The 25,268-nt window shown below is 49.5% G+C and overlaps 1 protein-coding gene across 1 annotated transcript in view; it reads right to left on the bottom strand.

Annotated features, from left to right (window-relative positions):
• Positions 1-10,276: 10,276 nt before the first annotated feature.
• Positions 10,277-25,268, bottom strand: part of HS3ST4 (heparan sulfate-glucosamine 3-sulfotransferase 4) — a gene marked incomplete at its 5' end in the record, with an annotated part of 397,231 nt that continues 382,239 nt past the window's right edge. The window contains one exon of the mRNA XM_040463625.1: positions 10,277-12,313. Within this exon, the coding sequence (XP_040319559.1) occupies positions 11,677-12,313 (637 nt within the window). The remainder of the gene's footprint in view (positions 12,314-25,268) is intronic.

Below are 25,268 nucleotides of genomic sequence, written 5' to 3'. Positions count from 1 at the left end.
GTCTCAAAAATCAATAAACATTAAAACAAATTTTTTAAATAAATAAATAAAAATAAAATGCAGAGGAGGGCACAACCTGTTCAGCCAGGGAATCATGGAGGGAACATTTCCATCGGGTCTTTAAGCATGAATATTATTTCGCAGGAAAAGAAAGGACTCGTCTAAGGAAGATATCACAGTACAGGGCAAGGCAAACACTGTGTAGGAGATGATGCCAAGCCTGTGTAGCAGGAGCATTGAGTATGGAGTAGTTGCTGTGGTGGAGACGGGAGGAGTAGTTTGGGGACAGCTTTTGAAACCCTTATGTGCTAAGCTGAGGAATTTGGCATCTATCATGCAGGCAGTGGGGAACCATGAAAAACACTTTATTGGTTTCTCAGCATCTCCTTTCGGGATCATTCTCTCCCGTTCAATAATGATGTTTTCCAAGACGAGAGTAGGGGCTGGCTCTGTCCGGTCCCCAGATGTGACTTAAGCCAGACCATGAGAGTACTTTAGATCCTTGGCCACAGTGACTGGTCCCTGAGTGGCCATGTGACCCCTTTTTGATGGAGCTCTTAGGAAAATAGGCTTTCTGTGGAATCGAAAAGTGTGGTTTAGGCTGAGCTGCAAGCAGCCATAACTGTATCACGTGAAAAGAGATCATCGAAGGCAAAATATCGGAGGACAGAGTGGGTAAAGAAGCGGCGAGTGAAAAAGAGAAAACTTCCTAATTACCAAACTCCTGGGTGCAGCTATATCTTAAGCCGGCCACCTTTGGGAACTTTAGCTACACGAGCCAGTGAACTGCCTTTAGTCCTTATTCCCCTGCGTGACTCGTGCTGTCTGCCACTTCTAGCTAAAGAAGTGACTGACTAATACAGGAATCACGAGTAGTTTATTAGTAAGAGGATGATACAGTCAGTCTCCCTTGTCAGTTAGCATGACTCCGGATGCAGAACGAATTACAAATTCAAAAGGGAGTAAAAACTAGGGCATCTGGGGGCCTCAGTTGGTTCAGCGCCGGACTCCTGATTTCGGTTCAGATCATGATCTCACGGTGAGTGGGTTTGAGCCCCACGTTGGGCTCATGCTCAGCATGGAGCCTACTTGAGATTCTCTCGCTTCCTCTCTTTCTGCCTCTCCCCTGCTTGCTTGCTCTCTCTCCCTCAAAAAAAAAAATCAGAAAAAAAGGAAGTAAACTAGTGAAAGGGAGACCACTTATGGGGAGGTCTCAGAAGATCATGTAAGAAAAATATAAATGTTGACTATAAGTATGTCCTATGCAATTATCTGCTAAATCTGACCTTCCTACGTTAGGTGATAAGAGTAGCTGACTTCTGGACATCTTTTCTTTTTTGTTTTTTTTAATTTAAATTTTAGTTAGATAACATACAGTGCAATTCGGGTTTCAGGAATAGAATGCATTACTTATATACAACACCCATCACTCATCTAGCCCATCCCCCACCCACCTCCTGCCATCAACCCTCTCAGTGTGTTTGTTCCCTATTGTTAAGAGTCTCTTATGGTTTGTTTCCATCTCTTCTCTTTCACCCCTTTCCCATCTGTTCATCTGTTTTTGTTTCTCAAATTCCACATACGAGAGAAATCATATATTTGTCTTTCTCTGATTGACTTTTCCTTAGCATAATACATTCTAGCTCCATCTACATCTTTGCAAGTGGCAAGATTTCATTCTTTTTGATGGCTGAGTAATATTCCATTATATGTGTATGTATCTGTACACACACACACACACATACACACGCACACACACACACACATACACACCACATCTTCTTTATCCATCCATCAGTCGATGGACATTTCGGCTCTCTCCATCGTTTGGCTATTGTTGATAGTGCTGCTATAAACACCGGGGTGTGTGCACTCCTCTGAATCTGTATTTTTGTCTCCTTTGGGTAAATACTAATCGTGGACTTTTTTTTTTTTTAAATCATATGCACGCGGGGTGCCTAGGTGGCTCAGTCGGTTGAGCGTCCGACTTCGGCTCAGGTCATGATCTCACAGTTCGTGAGTTCGAGCCCCGTGTCAGGCTCTGTGCTGACAGCTCAGAGCCTGAAGCCTGCTTCGGATTCTGCGTCTCCCTCTCTCTCTGCTCCTCCCCTGATCATACGCTGTCTCTCCATCTCAAAAATAAAGATTAAGAAAAAATTTTTAATAAAAAATAAATTAAAAAAATTATATGCACGGTATAGAAGACAGAGAAGAGCAAGAAAGAACATAAGCTTCTGGCTTGGAGAGACAGAGAAGCTATTTGCTCGGCTGGCAAGACCGTGGGAGGAATAGGTCTAGGTGGCTTAGAACATCTGGAATGGGACTTGGATGCATTAAGATTAAGATACTGTCTCTCTTGGTACAGCCCGATGGACAAGCCAAGCGTAGTTTGATAGAAGCATCTGATGTTGGAGAGAGAGCCCTGCACGAACAATCTGAAATCGGGATTCCCCAGCACAGAGATGGTGCTTGAAACAACGAAAATGTAGGGGATCGCTGGAGTGAATACTTACAGATAAAGAAAGACTAACCCCTGGAGAACAAGCGGTAACAAGTGAGGCTGAACAGCAGAGTGAGTGTTGGGGAGCCACGTCAGCAAGGGATGGACGAGTGACCAACTAACTGAATACTGTTCACAGGTTTAGAAGCATGAATACACGATCGCGCAAAAGATATTGACTATTACGATTGTCGGTATTTGTCCTTAACTCAAGATGGAGCCTCTGGGAGTGGTTTATCTTTTTTTTAAAGCTTAATTATTTATTTTGAGAGAGAGACAGAGTGTGCGTGGGGGAGGAGCAGAGAGAGAGGGAGAGAAAGAATCCCAAGCAGGCCCCATGTGGTCAGCACAGAGCCCGGCACGGGGCTTGATCTCATGAACCATGAGATCACAATCTGAGCTGGAATCGAGAGACGGACGCTTAACCAACTGAGCCACCTTGATGCCTTGGGAGTTGTTTATCTTAATGAAGGTTCTTTATAGTCTGAGTGGCATTTAATAGGATTTGTGTAACTTGGAATGTTAGATGTATCGACCCTGTACTTTGGGAGAAGACCATCTCTAGGTTTGAAGTGATATGGAAGCTCCCCGAAATTTGAGAAGTGCCTGGGGGAACCTGTAACTTCGGTAACCTTGGGGACACAGAAAAGATTCTAGATCTCAAGATATGTTGTGAGTTGTAGTTTCTTACGTTACGAGATTGGGGATGGGATGAGAAAATGCACTGGATTATGAAAAATGGGGCAGGGTCCACGTATGTTTGAGGTCAATTCTGTCCCTTTAATGTAGGTTTGATACACCCTTGACTGATCCCATGATTCTAGTTAACATCACAAGGTTTCCCCAGATACTGTCTACTCGTTGGTGCGTTGTCTTTCTTGTCCTATGGACCCCAAAGTAGTTGCATGGTTGCCTGGGTCACCAGATCAAGAAGGCCAACTAGGAAGCGCCAGGTTCTTTTCATCCTCCTGCTCTGACATCTTCAGTGTTGTCTATGTTTGTTGACTCATGGTTACAAAATGGCTGCCACAATTCTAAGCCTGTCGTCCTTTCTCAAGAGCACTCAAAAGTAGGAAAAATAGATTCATTTCCTCTTATCATTGGCCACTTAAAAAAATGTCTTTATTTATTTTGAGAGAGAGTAAGGGCACAGGCAGGGGAGGGGCAGAGGGACAATCCTAAGCAGGCTTTATGCTGACAGCACAGAGCCCAATGCGGGGCTCAAAATCATGAACCATGAGATCACGACCTGAGCCCAAATCAAGAGTCAGACACTTAACCGACTGAGCCACCCAGGTTCCCCTGGCATTCCTTTTTTTAATCCTTAAAGATTCTGTTTCTCCAGAGCCTTGAGCTGACCACCGCTCAGACCCCACTGAGAAATGGAGTTAGCAACCTCCACCATTAATTAAAATAAAATAAAAAATAATAAAAGACAAGGAGAGGACGAAGAGGAGTTTGTGAGCTAGGAAGAGAGCAGAGGCAGGGCAAGTATCCAAGAGACAATGTGGAAGATAAAGCAGGAGCAGATCACAGAGCAAGATGGCAGCCAATAGTGTCAAACACTAAGTAGGTGAAGGATGAACATGGCACCTGTACTTGATGATGGCAGCAACTCGGATAACCAATCAAGCCCTTCCTTAGGCTTCTGGGAGCCGACACTAGGACACGGGGGTGTGAGAAAAGGATAGCCATTGAGCGAACATAGCGAGGGTAGAATCTCCTTTCCAGAACTTGGGCTATGGAAGACAGGGTGTTGTTGGGTATTTTGACAGATGCTACACGAAGTGTTTTGTCCTTAAATTAACGATGGGATGATTGGCTTTGGATCGACATTAAAGACCAAGGAGGAGGGGACTCAATGAATAAAGCACATGCTCTTAAAGCTGAGAGTTAGGGATTTGAGGCAAATGTAAGAACTAACGAGACATGAGTGGGGGAATTATGGATTCACACCCTGGCTAGCAATTTTTAAAATTTATGATAATGGCAACAACAGTAAGCCTGCTGAGCTCTTTCTTTTTGCCACTCCCCTTTTATAGGTCCTGGTATCATTCCAGTAGTCCTCACAGTTCCCTGTAAGCAGGAATTATCACTGTCTCCACCTGATGGAGGAGAGAACGCAGGTCCAGTGAGAGGCAGAGAGACAGAGAGAGAGCTGGACTTTCTCCAGGAAGCCACCTTCCTTGACCAATAGGACGTGGGTGGGGCGAGAATGTGGGCAGGGTGGAAAGCTTGAAAGAATGGTGGAAATCTCTGAAACGAATACAAGGAGCCTGGAAAAAAAGAGCTGCCCAGGGACAAATAAAAGGAACGCGTTGGCGAACCGAGGGCCTCGCTGAGGTTAGAGAGCAGAAATTTAGAGAGACCCCAATCTGCATTCTCTGCTGCTCTCAGCAGAGGGGACTAAATGGACGATGGGATTCACCCTGGCTTGCGGGCTGGTCCGCGAGTCTATGATTTAGACTCAGCCCTCCGACGTGCTGCCTAACGGTTCTTGTTCTATACTTCTGCTTTTTCTTTCCTCTCAACAGGATGGTCAGGATAAAGAAAGCCCTTATTTCCAAAGCCCTTTCCCCAGCATTCCCCAGGGAGCACATCCTGTCCCCGGCACCCTTGAGAAGCCCTCCCACAGGGATCAAAAGGAAGCAATCTTTTCCTCCATAAATGGTGGGGGGGGGGGGAAGGGGGATCTCTTGCTCCATCAAAGTCTTACCTTTGGCCTCAGAGAGCCCCAGGGGAGTCTGAAGCCATCAACTCTTTCTTCTTGGGTTAGAAGGAACCCATGTGGTTGCCAAATCTCACTTTTAGCAGGAGTTACAGGAAAAGAGTTCTACCACTTTTGTTTTTCCTTGTATACCATTTACTGCCGTTTTGTTTGTTTGTTCATCATCCCAAGGCTGTCCCCATGATGTCAGAGACAAACTGGTGACAAAAGCTCAGAGCCTGAAGACATGTACGTGTAGGGGGAAATATTCTTTATTACAGAGACACTGGTGTAATCGAGTTGCAAGCGGAGATGTGGCAGAGGCGGACCTACCAAGGGGGTTGAGGCTTCTTGAAAGTGTTCAAGGGGACAAGACCAAGGCCCTCCATCTGGCGCAGAGTGCTGTGAAGGCTGCCGCGTACCGCCCCATCCTTGCCTCTGGGGACCCTCCGTGGAGGTGAGCAGGACCGAAAGTGACAGGCTCTCAACCTTTTGAGAACCGCAGCTGGTCATTTTCCCAACCTGGTTCCAGCCTAATCCTGCAACTTCAGCTCATCTCGTTCCCCTTTTCCCCAAGATATTTTGTGCGTTTCTTCCAGGTAGGGAAGAGGCTAAAACAAAAAGCTGGTTAGAAATGTTCAAAAGAGGGGCGCCTGGGTGGCGCAGTCGGTTAAGCGTCCGACTTCAGCCAGGTCACGATCTCGCGGTCCGTGGGTTCGAGCCCCGCGTCGGGCTCTGGGCTGATGGCTCGGAGCCTGGAGCCTGCTTCCGATTCTGTGTCTCCCTCTCTCTCTGCCCCTCCCCCGTTCATGCTCTGTCTCTCTCTGTCCCAAAAATAAATTAAAAAACGTTGAAAAACAATTAAAAAAAAAAAAAGGAATGTTCAAAAGAGCGTGAGATCAACTCTTCTCTCGAGGTGAGGCTTTAAGGATGTTAGCGTTAATCCAATGAGCTCCACGTGTCCCACGGGACCCCTACTTAAGCCCCACAGATGTGACCACAACAAGGAGGTATGGGTCCACTGAGAACCAGACAGATGCCGTGGGGAGTATCCTTCTGACCCCAAACAGGATGGACTGTTCTAGCTCTAGCCTACTCATGGCCACAAGGGTGACCCCCCCCAACCTCCCAACCGGCCTCTATTGTTCTACTGCAAGATCACGCTTTTCCAGTAGTCCAGAACGGTTCATGGGATCTGAGCTATTCAAACGGATGTTTCCTGGGCCTAGAGACAAGGTTATGAAAACACCGGTTGAAATTGTCTAACTGTGATGATTCCGGGCAGGCTGTCCCTCTCACTATCCCTAGCGCAGCGCCCTGCCTTGTGGTTTCACTTCAGTCGTTACATCTCTGTGAAACTTTGGGGAAGTGCCTCAAATTCCCAAGCCTCCAGAGGTCCCTGGCTATAAAATACAAGGATGAGGCTCGTTGATTATTATTGACCTAGAGGACAAATCTCCATTACTGTCTCATCCAATAGAAGATGTGTGAGTGTGTGTGTGTGCGTGTGTGTGTGTGTTCATTGGAACTATTATTGAGTTCCGCACATTTTCAGAAGAGTTGAATTTCTATTGGTTTGGTGTTTCCTTCTTGATCTATGAATCAACAAACAGCCGACGGCTAGGGGAAGAAGGTCATCCCTTGACCTTCCCCTGGGACGATGCTAAGGAAGCACAGGTGGTGGGGAGTGAGGGCTGTGTCTGCAAGAATTTATGTCCCCGACTAAGTGGCTTGGCTACGGTCAGCCTGCCTTCTGGGAGAAGATGATCCTGGATGGCAAAGTCCTTCATACACACTTCTTCCCCCGCCCCCCAAATCCCTACTAGGCTTCTTAATGCAACCTGGTATTTTTCGTATCTTTTGTGCTTTCATACCTCTTTGTGCTTTAGCTTAAGTCCGGAGCATACGAGCAGTCATATGATTTGGGATGAGGTAAAACGTTGCCGGGTATGGTCTTTAATGCCATACGTACACGGCGGTCCTTCCTTTCCCCCGGTGAGTTACCCCCTACCCCAATTTCGTGTTTCCATAGTGTTTCCTGGGCATCCTCTCTCGTAATAGTGAAACCCTCTCTTTATGTATTTCTTCTGTCCGTCTTTCCCGCCCCCCACCCCATCCCACCCCTTGGCTGGGCACTCTGCTGGGTCAGCTTCTCTCTCTCTCGCATCTCTTTCAACTGCCACTTAGTCATCTATACATATATTTGTGAAATAAAAGCTGGAGTGAAATATGATTGACCCTAGAGCAGCGCTATATCCATTCCTGTCTCCAGGGACACTAGAGATTCTGGTCCGTCTTCCACCAGTGGACCCACATCGCATACATTTCTTTGGCCTTCATCTCCTGCCCGGATACCAGATGACCCACTATTATTACCTTGCCACATGTGATATTTTCACAATTAAAAAACAGTGGTCTCATGTATCTCATATCTTAAAATGACACATCCTCACCCCCTTGAGAAGCTAGAAATCATAGGCACTCCTCTCTTCCCATCCCAAGTCGTTACACAAAAGCCTGAGGAGAACTCCAACTCAACTTTATTTCCAGAAACGTTGGACAACAGGCACCTGCCTGGTTTTTCCACCTTTTGTCGGTCTCCCACGTGAACTTTCAGGAGTCAGAGCTCCAAGCACAGAATTCATAGCCCAGAAGTCTGAAAACGTCGCTCCCGTGTTCATCCCAAGGGGATCTGTTTGGCCCTGTTGGAGGAGCCTTGGTGCCCTGTTGTATCTAAAAGAACCTTGAGTGTGGAACAAGGGAAAGGCCACTGTGAGGAGAATTTGTCTGTGTAGGGGGTGAGAGGAGGGTCCTGACCAGGAGGAAGAAGGTTTGCGTGTGAATGCCTGAAATCTAGCCAGTTCTGTGTTATGGAGGGCTTTTCTATTGGCCTGAGCTTTGAGCAAGATCAATGCGGGCTCCCTTCTCTTGACATTCTCATAACTGTCCAATATGAGTAAAGATATAGCCTTGGAACTCTACAAAGACATATTGTTCTGGAAGGGGTATTGAGAACCTCTTCCCTTGTCTTCCTCCTTCAACTTTATCATCACCATTATTACCATCATCACCACTAGGGTTACCATGGTCCTCACTATCCATTGTGTCACTGAAGCTCTTCATTCTTTCCAAATACCCTCCATCTATTAATTCATTTTGGTTATCCCAGAAGCACTGAGGGGTAGGTGGGGGTAGGGATAAAATATGCCCATTTTAGAGACAGGACAACTAAGGTTTAGATGGCCAAGACACCGACAGAGGCAAGGATAGAACCCAGCCACCGCTCTTCCAACAGCAGAGAGGCAGAAGTTTTCTCTGGACAATAAGGGGGCTGAGGGTGGTCAAATGGGAAGGAGCAGGAAGGATAAGAAACGGGACAAAACAGAAGTCGGTGGCTTTCGTATACAGTTGAAAGAAAGATAAAGGGACTGCTGAATGCTTTCGCCCTTGTCGCTGCTGTGTTTCGAGCCGGTGGGTCTAAGGGGCAAGGCCAAGGCTCTCCTACGTTTCACGTACAGAGCAATAGTGGCCAAAAGCAAGGAACACGGGAGCAATGACAGCTGTGCTGCTGGGAGGCAGAATTCTCCTCTTCTCAGCTCTGAGCCACACGCGGCAGCCTTTCCAGAGGTGTGAACCCTCCATTCGAGGGAGACGAGCGGAAGCGAAGATTAAATATAATTTATGCTTTGCTAATTGAAATCAAATACAAAATTCAATCTTCCGTGAGTCGCAATGCTCGCGTTTAAATAGGGCGGAAGTGTGATTAACCTGACTCTTATCTTAGCAGGCTGACTTTACTTTCCTGGAGAGGAAGGAATTCCTTGGTCAACTTTCTCCCCCTGCAGAAGGGGACATGGCTTCCTGGCTCACTCCCGGAGTCACGAGGATCAAGCCAGAGTAGACACTGCAGAAAACAGAACTTAAACATGTCAACGTTGCTTCCTTTTCCAAACCGTGAGCTTTCAACCGTATCGCCAGACAGACCCTTAAAATAAAAACCTTCAAGCTCTCAAGGCTTTGGCCCCTGCCCCATTCCTCCAGAGGACGTAAGCCCTGCTGCTATACGCAAGTGTCTACGTTCTTTAGGTGGTGGGGGTGGGGTCCCCACTTTTATTTTCCAGCCGAGTATGGCCTATTGTTTTAAAAAAAAAAATTTTTTTTAACGTTTATTTATTTCTGAGACAGAGAGAGACAGAGCGTGAGTGGGGGAGGGGCAGGGAGGGGGGGGGGGGACACAGAATCCGAAGCAGGCTCCGGGCCCCCAGCTGTCAGCGCAGAGCCCGACGCGGGGCTCGAACTCACGGACCGCGAGATCATGGCCTGAGCTGAAGTCTGAAGTCTGTGCTGACGGCTCGGAGCCCGGAGCCTGTTTCGGATTCTGTCTCTCCCTCCCTCTGCCCCTCCCACTGGTGCTGTCTCTCTCTCTCTCTCTCTCTCAAAAATAAATAAAACATTAATTTTTTTTTAAAGAATGTTCTTGAAAGAACAGGTTCCTGAGCTCCACCCCGGAGCTCCTGGGTCTCCAAGAAGTCTGCAATGAGGCTCAGGAAGCTGTGGCCTGCAGAAACCCCACGGTTGCCCCCGATGGGCAGCTAGACCCATTCTTTGTTCTGCTGGCACATCAAGGCCCCAACCAGCCAGCCCAGAAAGCACTGTTCGGCAGCAGCATGCCTTTGCTTCCTTCAAAGAGGTGGGTTTATATGCACGTGCGTGTGTTTATCTGTATCTTCTCTTACTCTGGCGGTGAAGGTACGTATACACGTTGCCTTCCGCTCGATAACCACTTCCTCATCTGGCAAAAAGTTATTTGCGAGGTTGTTTCTGAGTCTAGCCTATCGGTGCATTTCTGGCCAGGATCCGTCAAGCTAGAGACAGCCGAGCTCCTTTCCAGAGTCCCTTCCCTTGTGCCGTTTCCAGAATTATCCAGCCCTGTGGACAGAATCCCCTGGCAGATTCTCAAATCTGGGTCTTTCCGGCCACCTCGGAGAAGGGGCCAGTCCCAGAGTGGGAGGGGCGGGGAGGGGGGTTGCAGGTGACTGATACAAACACGCCAGCCGAGAGCCCGTTAATCAGGTTGCATTAAGCTTTATAACAACACGGTTTTCATTTAGCGGGAGAAATGACAGTTTCATAGCAGCCGAACAGACTTAGCTCCCCCCCACTCATACATCTTTTTAAATTTACTAGAACAGTCCTGGTTTGGGAGATCTGTGAACAAGGACTTGACGTCAAGTGCTGCGTTTCCATCGAATCAAAGTAATGGGAAGGGACGCTTCGTTCAGCAGCCCTTGGTGGGGGGGGTGTCCACAGACAGCCCTCGCCCTCGCCCACGTCCACAGACGGGATCTGACGGCCCTCCACAGAGGGAGCCCCAGTGTGTGCCATCTCTGCAGAGAGCAAATAAAGCACCAGATGACCGCGAGGCGGGACGTGGAGGGGCGAACAGAAGCATGGTGACCGATCCCCTGTTCGTTGCGTTGCTCAGGATTACTCCTAACAGAAGACATGCCCACTCTCCCGTCCTCGCCCCTCTGGGGACCCTAAGGGACGGAGCCCACTCTTAGAGCATTTCTTAGAACCACGGTTCTACGGGTCTTCACGTATGAAGACCGCCCACCGAAAAGTCTGGCCTTCTTTCTTCACCCCCAGAAATAGCACTTATCTGTTTCAACCCCAGGGCTCAGAACTCAATGGCAATCACGCTGCTCCGAGAACAGCCACGCGGGCCCGAGTCTATCACGAGGGCCCGCGCTAAGCTCCTCCACAGCCCGGGACACTCGTGGAGAGAGAAAGACCCAGCCCTTCCTAGAGGGCCCTTGGAAAGAAGCCTTCCAAGAGTGTCAGCTTTTTTATTTTTATTTTTCTGGTGAGGAACGTGCATGCCTCCGCCTTCATAAGGTGGGGAAGGGGGAAGTCACAGGGTTGTGGGATGAGACCTCTAAGGAGAAGGTTAGAGACGCCCCAGAGAAAGGACCTGGCTCCCTGGGAGTCCTGGAGTACTCAGCCACAAGGAGCATTCTGGAGAGGTGCCAAAGCAAAGGTTTATACAGCAGAGGGCTGTGCCAGATGCAGGGCTAGGACTCAGGCTTCTCAAGTGACCAAAGTAGACCTTCCTTTCTTTTCTTTAATCACTTAACCAAACGCTCCTGGCACGGTCTCTGACCTTGACAGCTATCTATCCCGTCTTCAGACTCCATTCATTAGCAGAAGACGAGAATCAGCAGTGGCTCCTGGTGGCCATCTGGTCAACCAGATGCCGCCGCCCGGGCAAACCTGGTGCCTCCGTGAGGATGCCGTGGGATCCACCCCTTCGCCTAAACCTACAGCGCTGGAAGCGATCGTGGCTGGACACAGGAGGGGATCGGCTTGGCACTCCAGCGAGGCTGAGGCCGTGGACCCCGGGGGGATTCAGGACTCAGGTAAGGAGCCTGCTTAGCTATTCGCTAGCCTTCCCTCCGCTTCCTTAGCCTCATTTGTCACCCTCTTCCCGTTCCCACTGGAAATCTTGGCCAGTCATTTGGTAAAACATCATGTTGAAGGGTCTGTAGAATTTCTGCAGTCTGTGGATCACATCTGGGTCGATGCGGGGATGAGTCCGACCTTTGCTCTTGCCTAAGCATCTGGGGGCACCGCTGTCTTCTGGCTTCTTGAGACAAGGGAACCCCTTGGTTTTGTTGAAATAGAAATGCTTTTCAGTCACCGCACGCTTGAGGCCCAGAAAATCCTGTACTTTGGCCATTTCCCCGGCAGGGTCCACTATGAGTCGCTCACCACTGACAAAGAGGATTTGGGAGAGGGGGAAGTATTGGAGCCAGTTTTCCAGGTGCAGAGCATAGATCCCTATTCGAATGGCGCTCCAGGAGGCGTCGATCAGCCCTAGGGTCCGGTTTTTGAAGGCCAGTACCTCGAAGGTGGGGATCTCGGGTTTCTTGGACAGTGTCTGGGTGTAGTCGGAGATGGCCCTGGTCACGGGGTTTCTCACCACCACAATGAGCTTGATGTCCTTGGCCATGGCGTGGATACGCTTGGGAGCCTCATTCGTCACAAAGTAACTCGGCGTCTTCTCCATGGTCACCTGCCCATCCAAAGTCTTAGGCATCACATTTCTGGAAGAGGAAGGCAAAGGAAAGAGAGGGTCAATTCCCACCCAGAAACACTTTAACTTTTTGCACGAAACGTGTGCCAGCCCGATCGAGAACTACAAAACAAAATGCGCTGACAAACCCTGGGACTTCTTTTCTAACTCTGTGCCCACTCTCCACTCTGATCACAGTATCATCAGAAAAGGCAGCACAAGGCTTCCGAATTCACTCTTGGGGACCTCACATACCTGGGTTTAATTCTGCTGCCCTATCTCTTACCCAGTGCTGTTCAACTGGGACACACTCTTAATTTCTCTGTGTATTCGTTTTACATAATCTCTGAAATGGAGATGATGACAGCACTTACCTCGCACCGTAGTATAAGGCTTAAGGGAGATAACACTTGTAAAGCATTTAGCACAGAATCCGGCACGTGCGAGAGCTTAGTAAGTCAAGGATATTATTGTTGTCACAGCAGCTTTTGGAAAAGGTCTGAGCGCACCAAGAACTCAAAGATGATCTAGCCCAAGGGTTGGTCAACGACCACCTGCCCCTTGTTTTCGTACGGCTCACCGCGAGGAATGGTTTTTCATCTCTCAACGGTTGGAAAACACCCAACATAGTAATAATAACATTTTGTGAGGCATGAAAATTATATGAAATTCAAATTCCAATGCTCATACATAAAGCTTCTCTGGAACACAGCCGCGCTCACCCCCTGATGTACTGTCTGGGGCCACTTCTGTGCTACAACAGCAGAGCTGAGTACTTGCAACGGGGACTTACTGACACACAAAGCCAAGCATATTTACTGTCTGGTCCTTCGGGAAAGCATTTGGCGAGAATTGACCTAGTCCAAAGGCGTCGCGGGGGAAAGGAAGACATGAAGCCCAGAGGCCGGGAACCGGACAGGCTTCGCGACCTTCACAAGGTGAGTCACGTCCCTCTCTCGTCCTTCCTCTGTAAAACCCTGAAAGCTCACCTGGAGTTCAAGTTCAGAGTAAAACGACACACAAATGCAGTTCTTAACTTTGCTCCCGAGGTTTGCCCAGCGAGCCAGGGGCAGGTCCCACACCACGTCTCTTGGTTTCCTTCCCAAGGTCGTGTCTCCAAACCCCACCCCTCCTTCCGTGTTCACCTTCAGAGTGGCCCTGTCTCATGTGAGAGCTTCAAGACATCAGAGGAGGTTGATGCTCTCTGTCCCCCCATCCCAGGGTGGTGGGCCTGTCAATGATAAGAGGCTCAGGATCCTATTATACAGTCAATTTGCTATAGGCATATGTAGACCAAAGTTAATTGATGATAAACCTGTTATACCGGTCGGTACAGCAGGCCATCTGCCACAATGTGCTCCACTCCATTAAGTCTATTCACTTCTGAGCCCTGCACCAAAGAGGTACATTTAGGATTACACAAGACCTCTTTGTTGTGAGGACATGCTTTTAAATGTCTCAGCTAATAAAACTTAATACCGACCACGATCCCTTAGCTTCCCCTACCATAATTAAATGTATTTACTATCGCGCGTGTAGAGAAAGAACGACTTTTCTTTTATCTCTAATTCACATGCTCCGTCAATAATTAATTGCTACTGGGTTTTGAGCTTTCTTGGCAAGCACCTTTAGGAGGCAAGAGGAACTTGCCTGGTAGAGAAAATTCACGTAGAGTCAGATGTTGTTAGCGCTCAAGGGTTGGACGGCCAGAAGTTTCCGGGTCAAAGCCAACAGCCCTGGCCATAGTCATGCTCGTCCCGGACTAACATATTGTCCAAGGTATTTTGAACGTTCTTCATGTGCCTGTTCGGCTCTCGTCACATTTAACTGTTTCATAAGGCCGGGGGGGGAGGGGGCGGGGGTCGGGGGTTGCAGGGCACGGAGCACAAAACGTGTGGGACTCCAGTGTGCAGGACTGCCGAGTTTCCGACCACCCACATCCCTCCCTTCTAGGATGGTAATGAAGATCCCATGAGGTAACAAGGGTAAATCACTTCTTAGAATAGTGCCCGGTGAAGGCCACGAAGTGTTATAACTGACACCAGGGGTACAAGACCACTGACACGGCAATTATTAGAGAAAAACAAGGAAAGAACATTTCTATCTGACCACATGGCAAAGCTGAACAACTGAGCTCAAGAACAGGTCTAGGGAAAAAGGCTAGTTTGACTCAAGCCAGTTATCGTCAACCACACATCCCTGACTGGTGACCCACGAGGGAGCTACAATGAGTTCGGCCTGAGTTTAAGGAACGTGTTGATGTCCTACTTTTATTTCAACTGGAGAGAGATATTCTCTCTCTTTGTAACTTATTTATTTATTTATGAGAGAGAGAGAGAGAGAGAGAGAGAGAGAGAGAGAGAGAGGGAAGCAGAGAGAGAGGGAGAAAGAGAACCCCAAGCAGACTCTGTGCTGTTAGGACAGAGTGTGATGTGGGGCTCAAACCCACAAACCGTGAGATCATGACCTGAGCCGAGATCAAGGGTTGGACACTCAACCCACTGAGCCAGCCAGGTGCCCCCAGAGAGACATTGTCTTAGTATGAAACTCATGTCACACTATGAAAATATTAAATCATTATTAATGCAAAAAAATACTTGAAGATAGGTATTTTCAACATGGCCCCATCCAGATGTTTAATTCCTCCATGTATTGTTGCCTATGGATTTTGTGGCCTTTTCTGTGAGCTCAGGAGCAGTTGCCAAGGTTTTCCTTCTCATTGGCCCTCTGCCATTCACTTCTTAGACCCCAGCGTTTGTCTTTTTATGGGGCCCCTTTCAAATTCATCTCCTGCACTTCAGCTAATTGCTACAGTCTGTCAAGACGTGTGTGGATCTTGAGTCCTCATCTGAAGCATCTGGAATGAAATGGCACCCCTCTTCCAAGCCAGTGTGTGTAGGGGAGTGAGCGTGTGCTCGGCTCAGTGCAAAGAGGAATGAGAGGAGGGGTGCTGGAGAAGGCAGAGGAGCCTAAGTGGCTTTGATCATGTGACAACGGAAGTAAAACATGTGGTTTGGGGAGACGCCTGGCATTTGGGCACCCAATGGTAAGACCATCTCAATGAAGCCATGATACAGCTGTGTGGTATGGGCTACCCAGGATTTTTTGCCAGTAAGAAGATACATAGCAGCTGTTCCCCATCCGGGAAGTAGTCATCTCCCCTTTTCAGAACTGATGCTGAATCAGTTATGTTCATTCATTCATTCCTTCATTCATGAAACCCCTTTCATTCCTAGAGTCCTTGATAGCTGCCTGCATCGAGAGCTTAGAATACTGTCATAATAGGATTTGTTCCCAGGCCCTTCCTGGCTAGTCTCAGTTCCTGAAAGCCGCGGGCAATGTTTTTTTTCCCCTTCGTGTCCCTCGCGTCTAACACAGTTCCCGCCACATATGGTAGCCGCCCCCCTAGCTCTCTGTGGTTGCCGGACGGACACACGAAGGACGTCCGGATGAAAGCATGATCCTTGGGCGTGAGGGGAACTGACGCCGTTTGGGGGGCCTGACCCTCCTGGGTAGGTTTTCCACGCGTGGCGGTTCGGCGTCTGTGAGACCCGTGTCATCCCTGTCTGAAAGACCATGCACTTCGGCGTGGACCATCTGGTAAGAAAACACCGCAGCTGGGCTTGGAACAGCTCGTTAACAGTATCCGGGGTGCTTAGAGCAGCCGTGACATCAACATCAACACACAGTCCTGAAGCGAGAATCGTTCTGCAAGATCACACATCTGCTCTCACAGCCCCAAATGTTGATGAGCCACCATCCAGAGCGCTCGCCCTCCCCGCCTCCCACGCCGGGGTGGTGGCGCTTTGCTACAGGATACGTGCCCGGGGGCCTCGCGGGAGATGATGCTAACAAGAATTACCATGCACTTGGGGCGCCTGGGTGGCGCAGTCGGTTAAGCGTCCGACTTCAGCCAGGTCACGATCTCGCGGTCCGTGAGTTCGAGCCCCGCGTCAGGCTCTGGGCTGATGGCTCAGAGCCTGGAGCCTGTTTCCGATTCTGTGTCTCCCTCTCTCTCTGCCCCTTCCCCGTTCATGCTCTGTCTCTCTCTGTCCCAAAAATAAATAAACGTTGAAAAAAAAAAATTAAAAAAAAAAAAAAAAGAATTACCACGCACCATTCACGGAGTGCCCACCCTGTGCTGTGCTCTCTGCTCCAAATTCAACGTCGGATGCCGTATCCACTCCTCGCAACGCCTCCAGGCATTGGCTTCTCCAGCCTAGTTGGTTAAGACCATAGACTCCGGACTTTCTGAGTTTGGATCCACTTATTAGCTGCGTGACCCTGGGCCAGTTACTTAACCCAAATTGGCCTGTGTCTCCGATCCACTCTCTGGGAAACAGACATCGTACTATTCAGATCCATCTCCGAGGGATTTTATGAGGATTTAATAAGTCAATATCTAAAAGGGTCCCTTACACATTGAAGGCCCTGAATACATTAGCTGTTAATGTTTAAACACCTCTCTTAAGAAGATACTACCCTTAGGGCAGGAAACTGAGGCCCAGTGAAATTGATTAGCTCGCCCGAAGTCACAAGAAGTGGCCTTGGAAGTCAACCCCAGCTCTGTCTCGCACCACAGCCCAAGCTCTTTGTTGCTGCCCGACAATGCTTAACGGAACTTCAGAGGCTCAGCAAGGTTGCGGGACTGGCCCAAGGTCACTCCGCCAGGGGGTGGCCGAGCTGAATGTAAAAATGACACTCATCACACATGTTGTAAAGGTGGACTGTCACTGACTTACCACTGGGAGTTGCGGCAAACCCAGGCCAGAATCCCCAGAAATTCTTGCCAGGTCAAGCTACATCGTTCAATTTGTGATATCTCTCTCCGGGGCCTCCTCAATTGAAGCAAATGGATGCCATCATGAGCGCCGAGGGAGAAAGCAATCACCCGTGTTAGATATAAAGTGCCCATTCTCTCTGGAAGGGTCAGTGGCACAGCTTGCCTTTGGCTTGCCTGATTTGGAGGTACGTGGGCAGCCCACATTTCCCCAAATGCATTTTCCGGTGGAACAAATGGTGCATAAATTAGCAATATTTTCTGAGCCCTCCTGATGAACCGTAACCCAAGAGAACGGTGGTTAGAGCAAGGGCATGAGGTAGGGCCATTTCCCCCGTGTCGAGGAAGAGAATTCACTTAGAAAGTCAGTCGAGCACCTGCTGCCTGCCAAGCCCCGCACAAGGCAATTGCACACGTTCTCCTGGCCACAGCTCACAGATACCATGGGCTTCACGGAGCCCGTTTATACAGATGTGGCAGTTGAGAGCCAGGGTGACAATGAACCCTGTCCAAGGACATATAGGCAGGACCTGCCTTGCCCAGTTCTGTTGGAAAGTTCGTTGTGCTTTTCAAAAATATTCCACTTATTTATTTGGAGAGACAGAGAGAGACAGACAGAGAGAGAATCCCAAGCAGGCTCTGGCTTTCAGCACGGAGTCTGACGTGGGGTTCGATCCCATGACCATGAGATCGTGACCTGAGCCGAAATCAGGAGTCAGATGTTTTACCGACTGAGCCACCCAGGCACCCCTACTGGGCTTTTTAAACCCAAAATTCAAGAGGCACCTAGGTGGCTCAGTCGGCTGGGCGTCCGACTTCGGCTCAGGTCACGATCCCATGGCTTGTGAGTTCGAGCCTTGGGTCGGGCTCTGGGCTGACAGCTCAGAGCCTGGAGCCTGCTTCGGATTCTGTGTCTCTCTCTCTCTCTCTCTGCTCCTCCCCCACTCCAGCTCTGTCTCTCTCAAAAATAAAAAGAAAACGTTAAAAAAATATTAAAAAAATTTTCAGGAATCTTGGAACCTCTGAAGGCGGAAATTCAAAGCATTTGAAAAGGACGTTTCTTATATAGAGCCCTAAGAAAAGCAGCATACCCTGGGGCCATATGACCATCGGCCAAATGGAAGCGGAGAAAGCAGGGATCTTGAGTTACAGCTGAGACTTAACAACTAACTTGCTGAATAAATTTAGGAAGGGGTTTTTCTCTTTGGACCAGCACGATGAAAGGGCTATGTGAAGACGAATCCTCTCATTAATCCCATCAAGTATTAATTGGTGCTTGTCGCGTACCAGGTGTTGAGCATAAACTGATGCTCAAGCATGCGTGGTACCTGCCTTCAAACGACTGTAAGTTCTTTGAGGAAAAGGTCTGACTATCCCATTTTTGGTCGGTGGTTCAGATGGACATCTCCGCGGTGGACAGACAGGCGTCTCCTTTGCTGCCGAGTCTGGCCTGCATTCCCACACGCCCTTGCGGGAAGGTGTGGGTAGAGGCGGGGGATGGAAGCAGAAGAGAAGCCGCAGAGGATGACGGAGCTTAGAAGGGAGAGGAGAAATAAAGACAAGAAGAAAGGAAGGAAGAGGAGGCCAAAGGCAAGAAGGAACTGGGCTTTGAAGAGACACAAGGAATTGAAGTGACCAGGGGGAGCGGGGGAATGAGGAAAGCATTGCAGTTTTATTTATTTTTTAATTTTTTATGTTTTAGTTATTTTTGAGCGAGAGAGAGAGAGAGAGAGAGAGAGAAGGAGTGGGGGAGGGGCAGAGAGAGAGGGAGACACGAATCCGAAGGAGGCTCCAGGCTCCGAGCTGTCAGCACGGAGCCCAGCGCAGAGCTCGAACTCGTGAACCATGAGATCATGACCTGAGCTGAAGTCGGACGCTTAACCGACGGAGCCCCCCAGGCGCCCCAAGCATTGCAGTTTTAAATGGCACATGGCCGGGGCGCCTGGGTGGCTCAGTCGGTTAAGTGTCTGACTCTGGGTTTCAGCTCAGGTCATCATCTCACAGTTCGGGAGTTCGAGCCCTGTGTCGGGCTCTGTGGTGTGGAGCTTGCTTGGGATTCTCTCTCTCTCTCTCTCTCTCTCTCTCTCTCTCTCTCCCCCTTCTTCTCTCTCTCTCTCTCAAAATAAATAAATACACATTAAAAAAGTAAATGACACATGGTGGGAGAAAACAGCAAACCCAGGTCTCAGGCATTTTTGTTTTAAAGTTTGTGCCAGGCAGGTCTGGGAAGGTTTATGAAGGTCTATGTCAGACACACGTCATGGAGGCGGGAGGAGCATGAGTCTTAGCGAAGGAGGCTGAGAGGGTAGACACCCCTCATTCCCAATGGTTCTCAATGCATCAGCTGGGGCTCAGAGAAGTTGCACGCCTTGACTAAGGTCACACAGCTCACCGGTGTGGCAGGGTTGGGATTCGGAACCCAGCGGAACCTGTGGTCCTCACTGCTCTTCAATATGATAAGGAGGGGAAGGTCCAGAGTGGAGCTAGAGCCTGGGGGAGGGCACCGGATGGCAGCCTCCAGTGCAGAAATGAGGGTCCACTAGGCATCCATAGCCACAGAGAGACCCTGGCATCCACAGCTGATAGGGTCTTGAGCTTTGGTGGGACACGGGTGGGATGAGGGCAGGCAATATTTTGGACCTTCCTCCTAATCGCTTTGATCTTCCCAATGACAGGAGAGCAGGGCCATCTGCCAAGCTTGAGGGCCTTGGGAGTGGGGTTACGGGTCTCGGAACAGAGGGAGCTGGATATATATCGATAATTTCTGGATTACGGTGACCTATGGAGAAATCACCCTGTGTTCGGTTTTTGCCTTGGGAGACTCATCTGGAAGGAAAGGCGGGGAACTCATCACTACCCTCACCCTCACCCCCAACCACCGCCACCAAACATCCCTCGGCCCTCGGGTTTCAAGAAAGGTTTGTATTCTAATGCAAATGAAACGTGCCTTGAAACCCGCAAGATGAGTTTGAACAGGAGTCTTTTACGGATCGTTATACAGAGCCACCTCTGACACCCTCTGTGGAGCAGCCCAGGGTCCCAGGGGACACGTTTCTGAAGATATCGTCACAAGGTGAACGCCTAGGTTATCAGTGGATGCCGGCAACCAGAGAATGGAAGCGAAGGAATATGAGAACACATTCCGCTCTCAGAGCAGAGTTATTTGGGAGAATCATGCCCCGTACTCTCTCCTGAGGGCCGCCAAAGTGTCATGAACCACGTGGGGGTGGAACTTATCCCAAACGATCAGAAGTTGACCCTGGGTAGACTAAGTCGTTCTGTGGCCAGGGACACACTACAAGACAAAGACAGATGGAAAAATGGAAGGCCGCTTGCAGGCCGTTTCTAGTTCTACAGCAGGATGATGCACAGCTTTTCAGAGGCAGCTCTTGCTTTTCCAAATGAGTACAATGACGGATCCACAATTGTTAGCCCCAATTTTTAGGAATCCGAGGGTGTCATCACTCCCTAAGTAGTGAGGAGCTGGTCGTGAGGAATATTAAGGTCCTTACGTCCACGTTCTCGGATCTGGTCTCGAACAGAAACTGGCGGGGCAGATTCAGGGCTCACATCATCTTCTCTGGAGCCCAGGGGAAGATTTACGTGTCTAGGTGTCCCAACTGCCCCCTGCAGGGTGAAGAAATGCGAGCCTATCACAGCGGGTTCCGTGCCTTCACTCACACGCCCTTCACGGATTTCCAAATTCTTATCCTATGTATGTTTCCCTTCACTAGCTGTAAGTTTTAGAACCGACTTATCCAGGTAATTATAAATTTATTATTTTGTAGTTTATGTATTGCAAGTACATACAATTGCTCACTCAGCGTTTCCTCACAGGAGACGGCCGAGATCACAAGCTATGCTGAAACAAATCTTAGCCAAAAAGAAAAAGAGAGAAAACTGTTCAGGCGTGTGTTCGTTCATTCGTCACCTACCGTGTGCCTGGCCCGGTGCTGGCCGGGGGGGGGGGGGCCGGGAACACCCGAGGGCAAGATCTTGCCCTGAAGAAGTTTGTATTTTTTGAAATAAAATAGTTTACAGAGGTCTGTGCTTGTCTCCGAGGATTCATAGAAGGCCGTGAGTTTTAGGCTGGGAATCACTGGGGGAGGGTCGCGTGAATTCCAGCGTCCGCCGTGGCCTCCTCCGGAAGCTTTGCTAAATGCACGTTCCTCCTGACCAAGGTGTGCGGCCACGCGTTCAACCTCGGGGCTGTCTCTGAACGACACGTCCTTTGAGCAACTCGTTTCACGTCTTTGACCCCCACTTCCGCCATGCATCGAACGGAGACAACATCTCCTGTCCGTTGACGAGCAAAGGTACCAGGCATCCTGGAACAGAGCAAGCATGCGTACGGGTCCCTTCTGGTTATTGCCGCCGATGTAATGTAGCGCATAGTAGGTGCAAACAAATCGGTTTGTTGAGCGAGTGTGGGACCACAGCCCTGTCCAGATTCTGGATCTGTAGGACCATCGCAGGTCGTCTAATATATGCACCCCTACGTAAATGCCAACGCGGAGTCACGGAAACCCACCGCTCAAACAGGTGTAGATACAACGCACTCTTAGAGCACCAAATAGCTTTGGTTGGGCATATATATCCCAGTTAGTTACTAGAACCCTTCTTCTCCTTGCCACCCTGAGGTGGCCCAAGCATCTGGGATGCCTCATGGCTGGGCAGAACTTGGCCACTTTGGGGGCGGGGCCTCATTGTACTCCACTTATAGGCATTGCTTTTCTGTCTCCCTGCTGTTTCCTGTGCCACTGCCCATCTTTAGCATCAACGGACCACCACCTTGTTCACATGGTTTGATTCAGAAAACGCACATGCACAGAAAACAACTATGACTTCAACAGTCCTTTAAAGTGAGTTCGTGATGGGGGGCGCCTGGGTGGCTCAGTCGGTTAAGCGTCCGACTTCGGCTCAGGTCAGGATCTCGCGGTTCGTGAGTTCGGGCCCCGCGTCGGGCTCTTGTGCTGACGGCCCGGAGCCTGGAGCCCGCTTCGGATTCTGTGTCTCCCTCTCTCTCTCTGCCCGTCCCTTGCTCACACTCTGTCTCTCAAAAAATACATAAATGTTAAAAAAAAAATTAAAAAAAATAAAATGGGTTCGTGATGGAGTCATCACCAGTCAACCTGCTTTTTAGAAAGGTTGCCCCGTGTGTGTGTGTGTGTGTGTGTGTGTGTCTGAGATTTTTACTGATTTATTATCTATGCCACGTGTGGTATTACAGGGACATGGAAGTCCTTTGTAATAATTCTCAAGCCCACAGGTTGAGAAGCATGGTTCCAAAGTCTAAACAATTGCCTGCCTATAACCTCAGCCTCCAGCAGCGCCCTTTGCCCACAGCCGTCCCTCCAACTCTCTCGTTCTGGTTATTGGACAGTCTCACCCCAGAGGTTCTAAGACAAGACACCCCCTTGACTCTGAATCGATGAGATTACGGAACACACTTCGCCTGCCCCCGGATAGTTCCCTGATACTTTATTCGGACACATTTCAAGAGTGACCCCACCGCAGAACTTCACACCCCAACCTCGATTAGCTCTTTCATTGTATTTTCTTTCCCTGGGCTCGGCAGGGGCCACAATGAGATGACGATTATGGACGTGTCCGTGTGTCTGCACTGGTCATGGATGGTGAAAGGAGAGGAGAGAGGAAGGCTGGGTTCCAAGTGTCTCCACCTCCCACTGTACTCCCAGCTGTATGTCACTGCATCCCTGCCCTCGGGACGCCGCCAGCCTCCTTCCTTCTCGCCTGCATCCTGACGCTGATCCAAGCCCCGCCTGCTCCTACCCAGTGTTTCTCTCTCACCCGTATGCATATCTAAGCCTCTTAACTGTGTGGGCCGCCGCAACCCTCAGCGTCAGAGGGACAAAGACACTGTTCTTTGTGAAGGTGACACCCGATCTGCTGGGTTTTCATTCCAATCTCGCTTTTTGCCTGGGACCAACCCCCCCCCCCCAACCTCCTTCATTCCACCGGCTTCTCCAGACACTCACGTGACCCCTTGGTGGAGGCCCCATCATCACCTGCTTGCCTAGAGCATCGTTTGATTGACTGTTTGTGGCCGTGCCTCCTGAGCCTGGTGTTTCCTGCCCAGGAGGTAAGGTCCCCCAGGCTGTGGCCCCCCGGAGCCTGGTTTACTCTACTCTATTCCACCTTGACTCTAAAGGACTTAGGAAAACCTCAGTGTCCCCCCCACCCCAATTCATATGCGAAATCCTAACACCCAGTGTGATGGTTCTGGGGGTGTGGCCTTTGGGAGATGATTAGCAATGAAGACGAAGCTCCCCGCCCACTTCCGCCAAGTGAGGGCATAGACAGATGACGAAGACACCAAGAAGCGGGCCCTCACCACACACCGAATGTGCCAGTCCCTTGCTGTTGGAGCTTTTGGGTTCCAGAACTGTAGGAAATAAACGCTTCCTGTTTGAGCCACCCAGCTGATGGTATTTTTGTTACAGGAGCCTGAAGAGACTAAGCAAGATGTACTCAGCACAGTGCTTGGAAGTTATGAATCACTCGGCACAAGTGTTGATATTCGTTGCTGTTCTGTGGGAAGCCTGTTTTATGGAGCATTCTCAGACGACGCCACCCAGGACCCGTGCTCCTAATGAGATCATTTAAAGCTGACCCGGTGCGCATCCTTACAATGAACTTTGCTTTGGCAAATAACGTGTGTGTGTGTTTCTCCCTGGTGAGCCAAGGAACCTGGTCAGCTAGATGGGTAATGCTCAGAGCACTTGACGTTTTATGGGGGAAAGGCTCGTTCGGGTCCACTCACGCCCCGCCGCGGAAACCTGTAAAATCAGTCGGTCGCAGTGGAAGCAACCATCCACGTGAATGACAGGTGTGAACAGTGCTATGAGGAACCAGGTTTCATCTCCCGGCCATGGGCTGGCTCTAGTGTTTGCCTGCCACGGGGACAGTGCTGAAGAGAACCGTCCTCTCTGTGGCGAGAATGCAGCCCAGAAGCCCCCTCCATCCCCACACCTGGCCAGGATGGTGGGACAGACGGCTTCTCCTACAAAGCGCCCCGGTCAGCGCCTTCCGAGTTGCCCTTGAGAGATCTGTATCCCCAAATCAAGATCTCCAGCTTCGGCGATGTTAAGTACAATCATAAATTAATTAGTGCTTCCTACAGTGCCTGTATTTAGATCCGACTTTCACAGCTTGGGGCGCACGAAATACGAAACAGATTTTGAAACCAATCAATCTGATCATGTAGCAGATGGAGAAATGACAAATAGATGGGAAAGAAGATCGGCACACACCTAGAGACATATACACAAACACGCACACGCTGTGCTATCAGGATGGAGGGTTCTTACGTTGTCAGACGTTCACACACACCAGTCCCCTGCAGGGTGTCTTTCTGATTCTGTCACACACACACACACACACACACACACACACACTCTGCTCCTCCTATAAGTGAGTCCTCGAGCACAATCCCCTTCCTTCCCCAGGCACCGTCTAAAACTGTTCTCCTTCACGCCAGCCTCTTCTGTCCACTTCACAGGGCTTTTTCTTATCTGAAATTATCCTGTTCATGTGTTTATTTTCCTGCGTGCAGTCTGTCCGTCCTCCAGAAGAAACCAAGCTCCAAAGAAGAAAGGCGACCGGGCGCCTCTGTGTATGGCTGCCTCCCCTGCATCTCACACAGTGCCTAGAATCGCAGAGATCTCAATAAGCATTTTCTGGATGATGGAAGAAAGGAGGGAAAAGAAGGCCCGCTTGATAAAATCGATGTAAACTTTGGCTATAATTATTATATTATTGTCACACTGTTCCTCTGCTGAAATGCTTTCAATATATTTAAAGTATATTGAAAAATATATGTATATTTTTTTGAGAAAGAGAGAGGGGCCAGAGAGAGAGAGTGTGCGTGTGCATGTGAGCAGGGGAGGAGCAAAGGGAAAGCGAGACATAATTCCAAGTCAGTATGGAGCCTGATGTGGGGCTCGAGTCCATGACCCTGGCATCACAACCTGAGCTGAAATCAAGAGGCAGATGCTCAATTGACTGAGCCCCCCAGGCACCCCTATCTCTCGTTATATTAAAAAACCCTAACCCCTTCTTTATGGTCCCTAAGGCTCTATACGAAATGTTCCTAAACTCAATCCCATTCCCCCAGGGTCCCAGCACTGGCCGTCACCTCTCTCTGTCCCCCTAAGGACTTCAGATCCTTTCCCTTCTACATTTG

This window comes from Herpailurus yagouaroundi, unplaced genomic scaffold (genome assembly GCF_014898765.1).
Source record: "Herpailurus yagouaroundi ecotype Mexico unplaced genomic scaffold, PumYag 410, whole genome shotgun sequence".
Classification (NCBI taxonomy): domain Eukaryota; kingdom Metazoa; phylum Chordata; class Mammalia; order Carnivora; family Felidae; genus Herpailurus; species Herpailurus yagouaroundi.
This window is presented reverse-complemented; position numbering and strand designations above follow the sequence as displayed.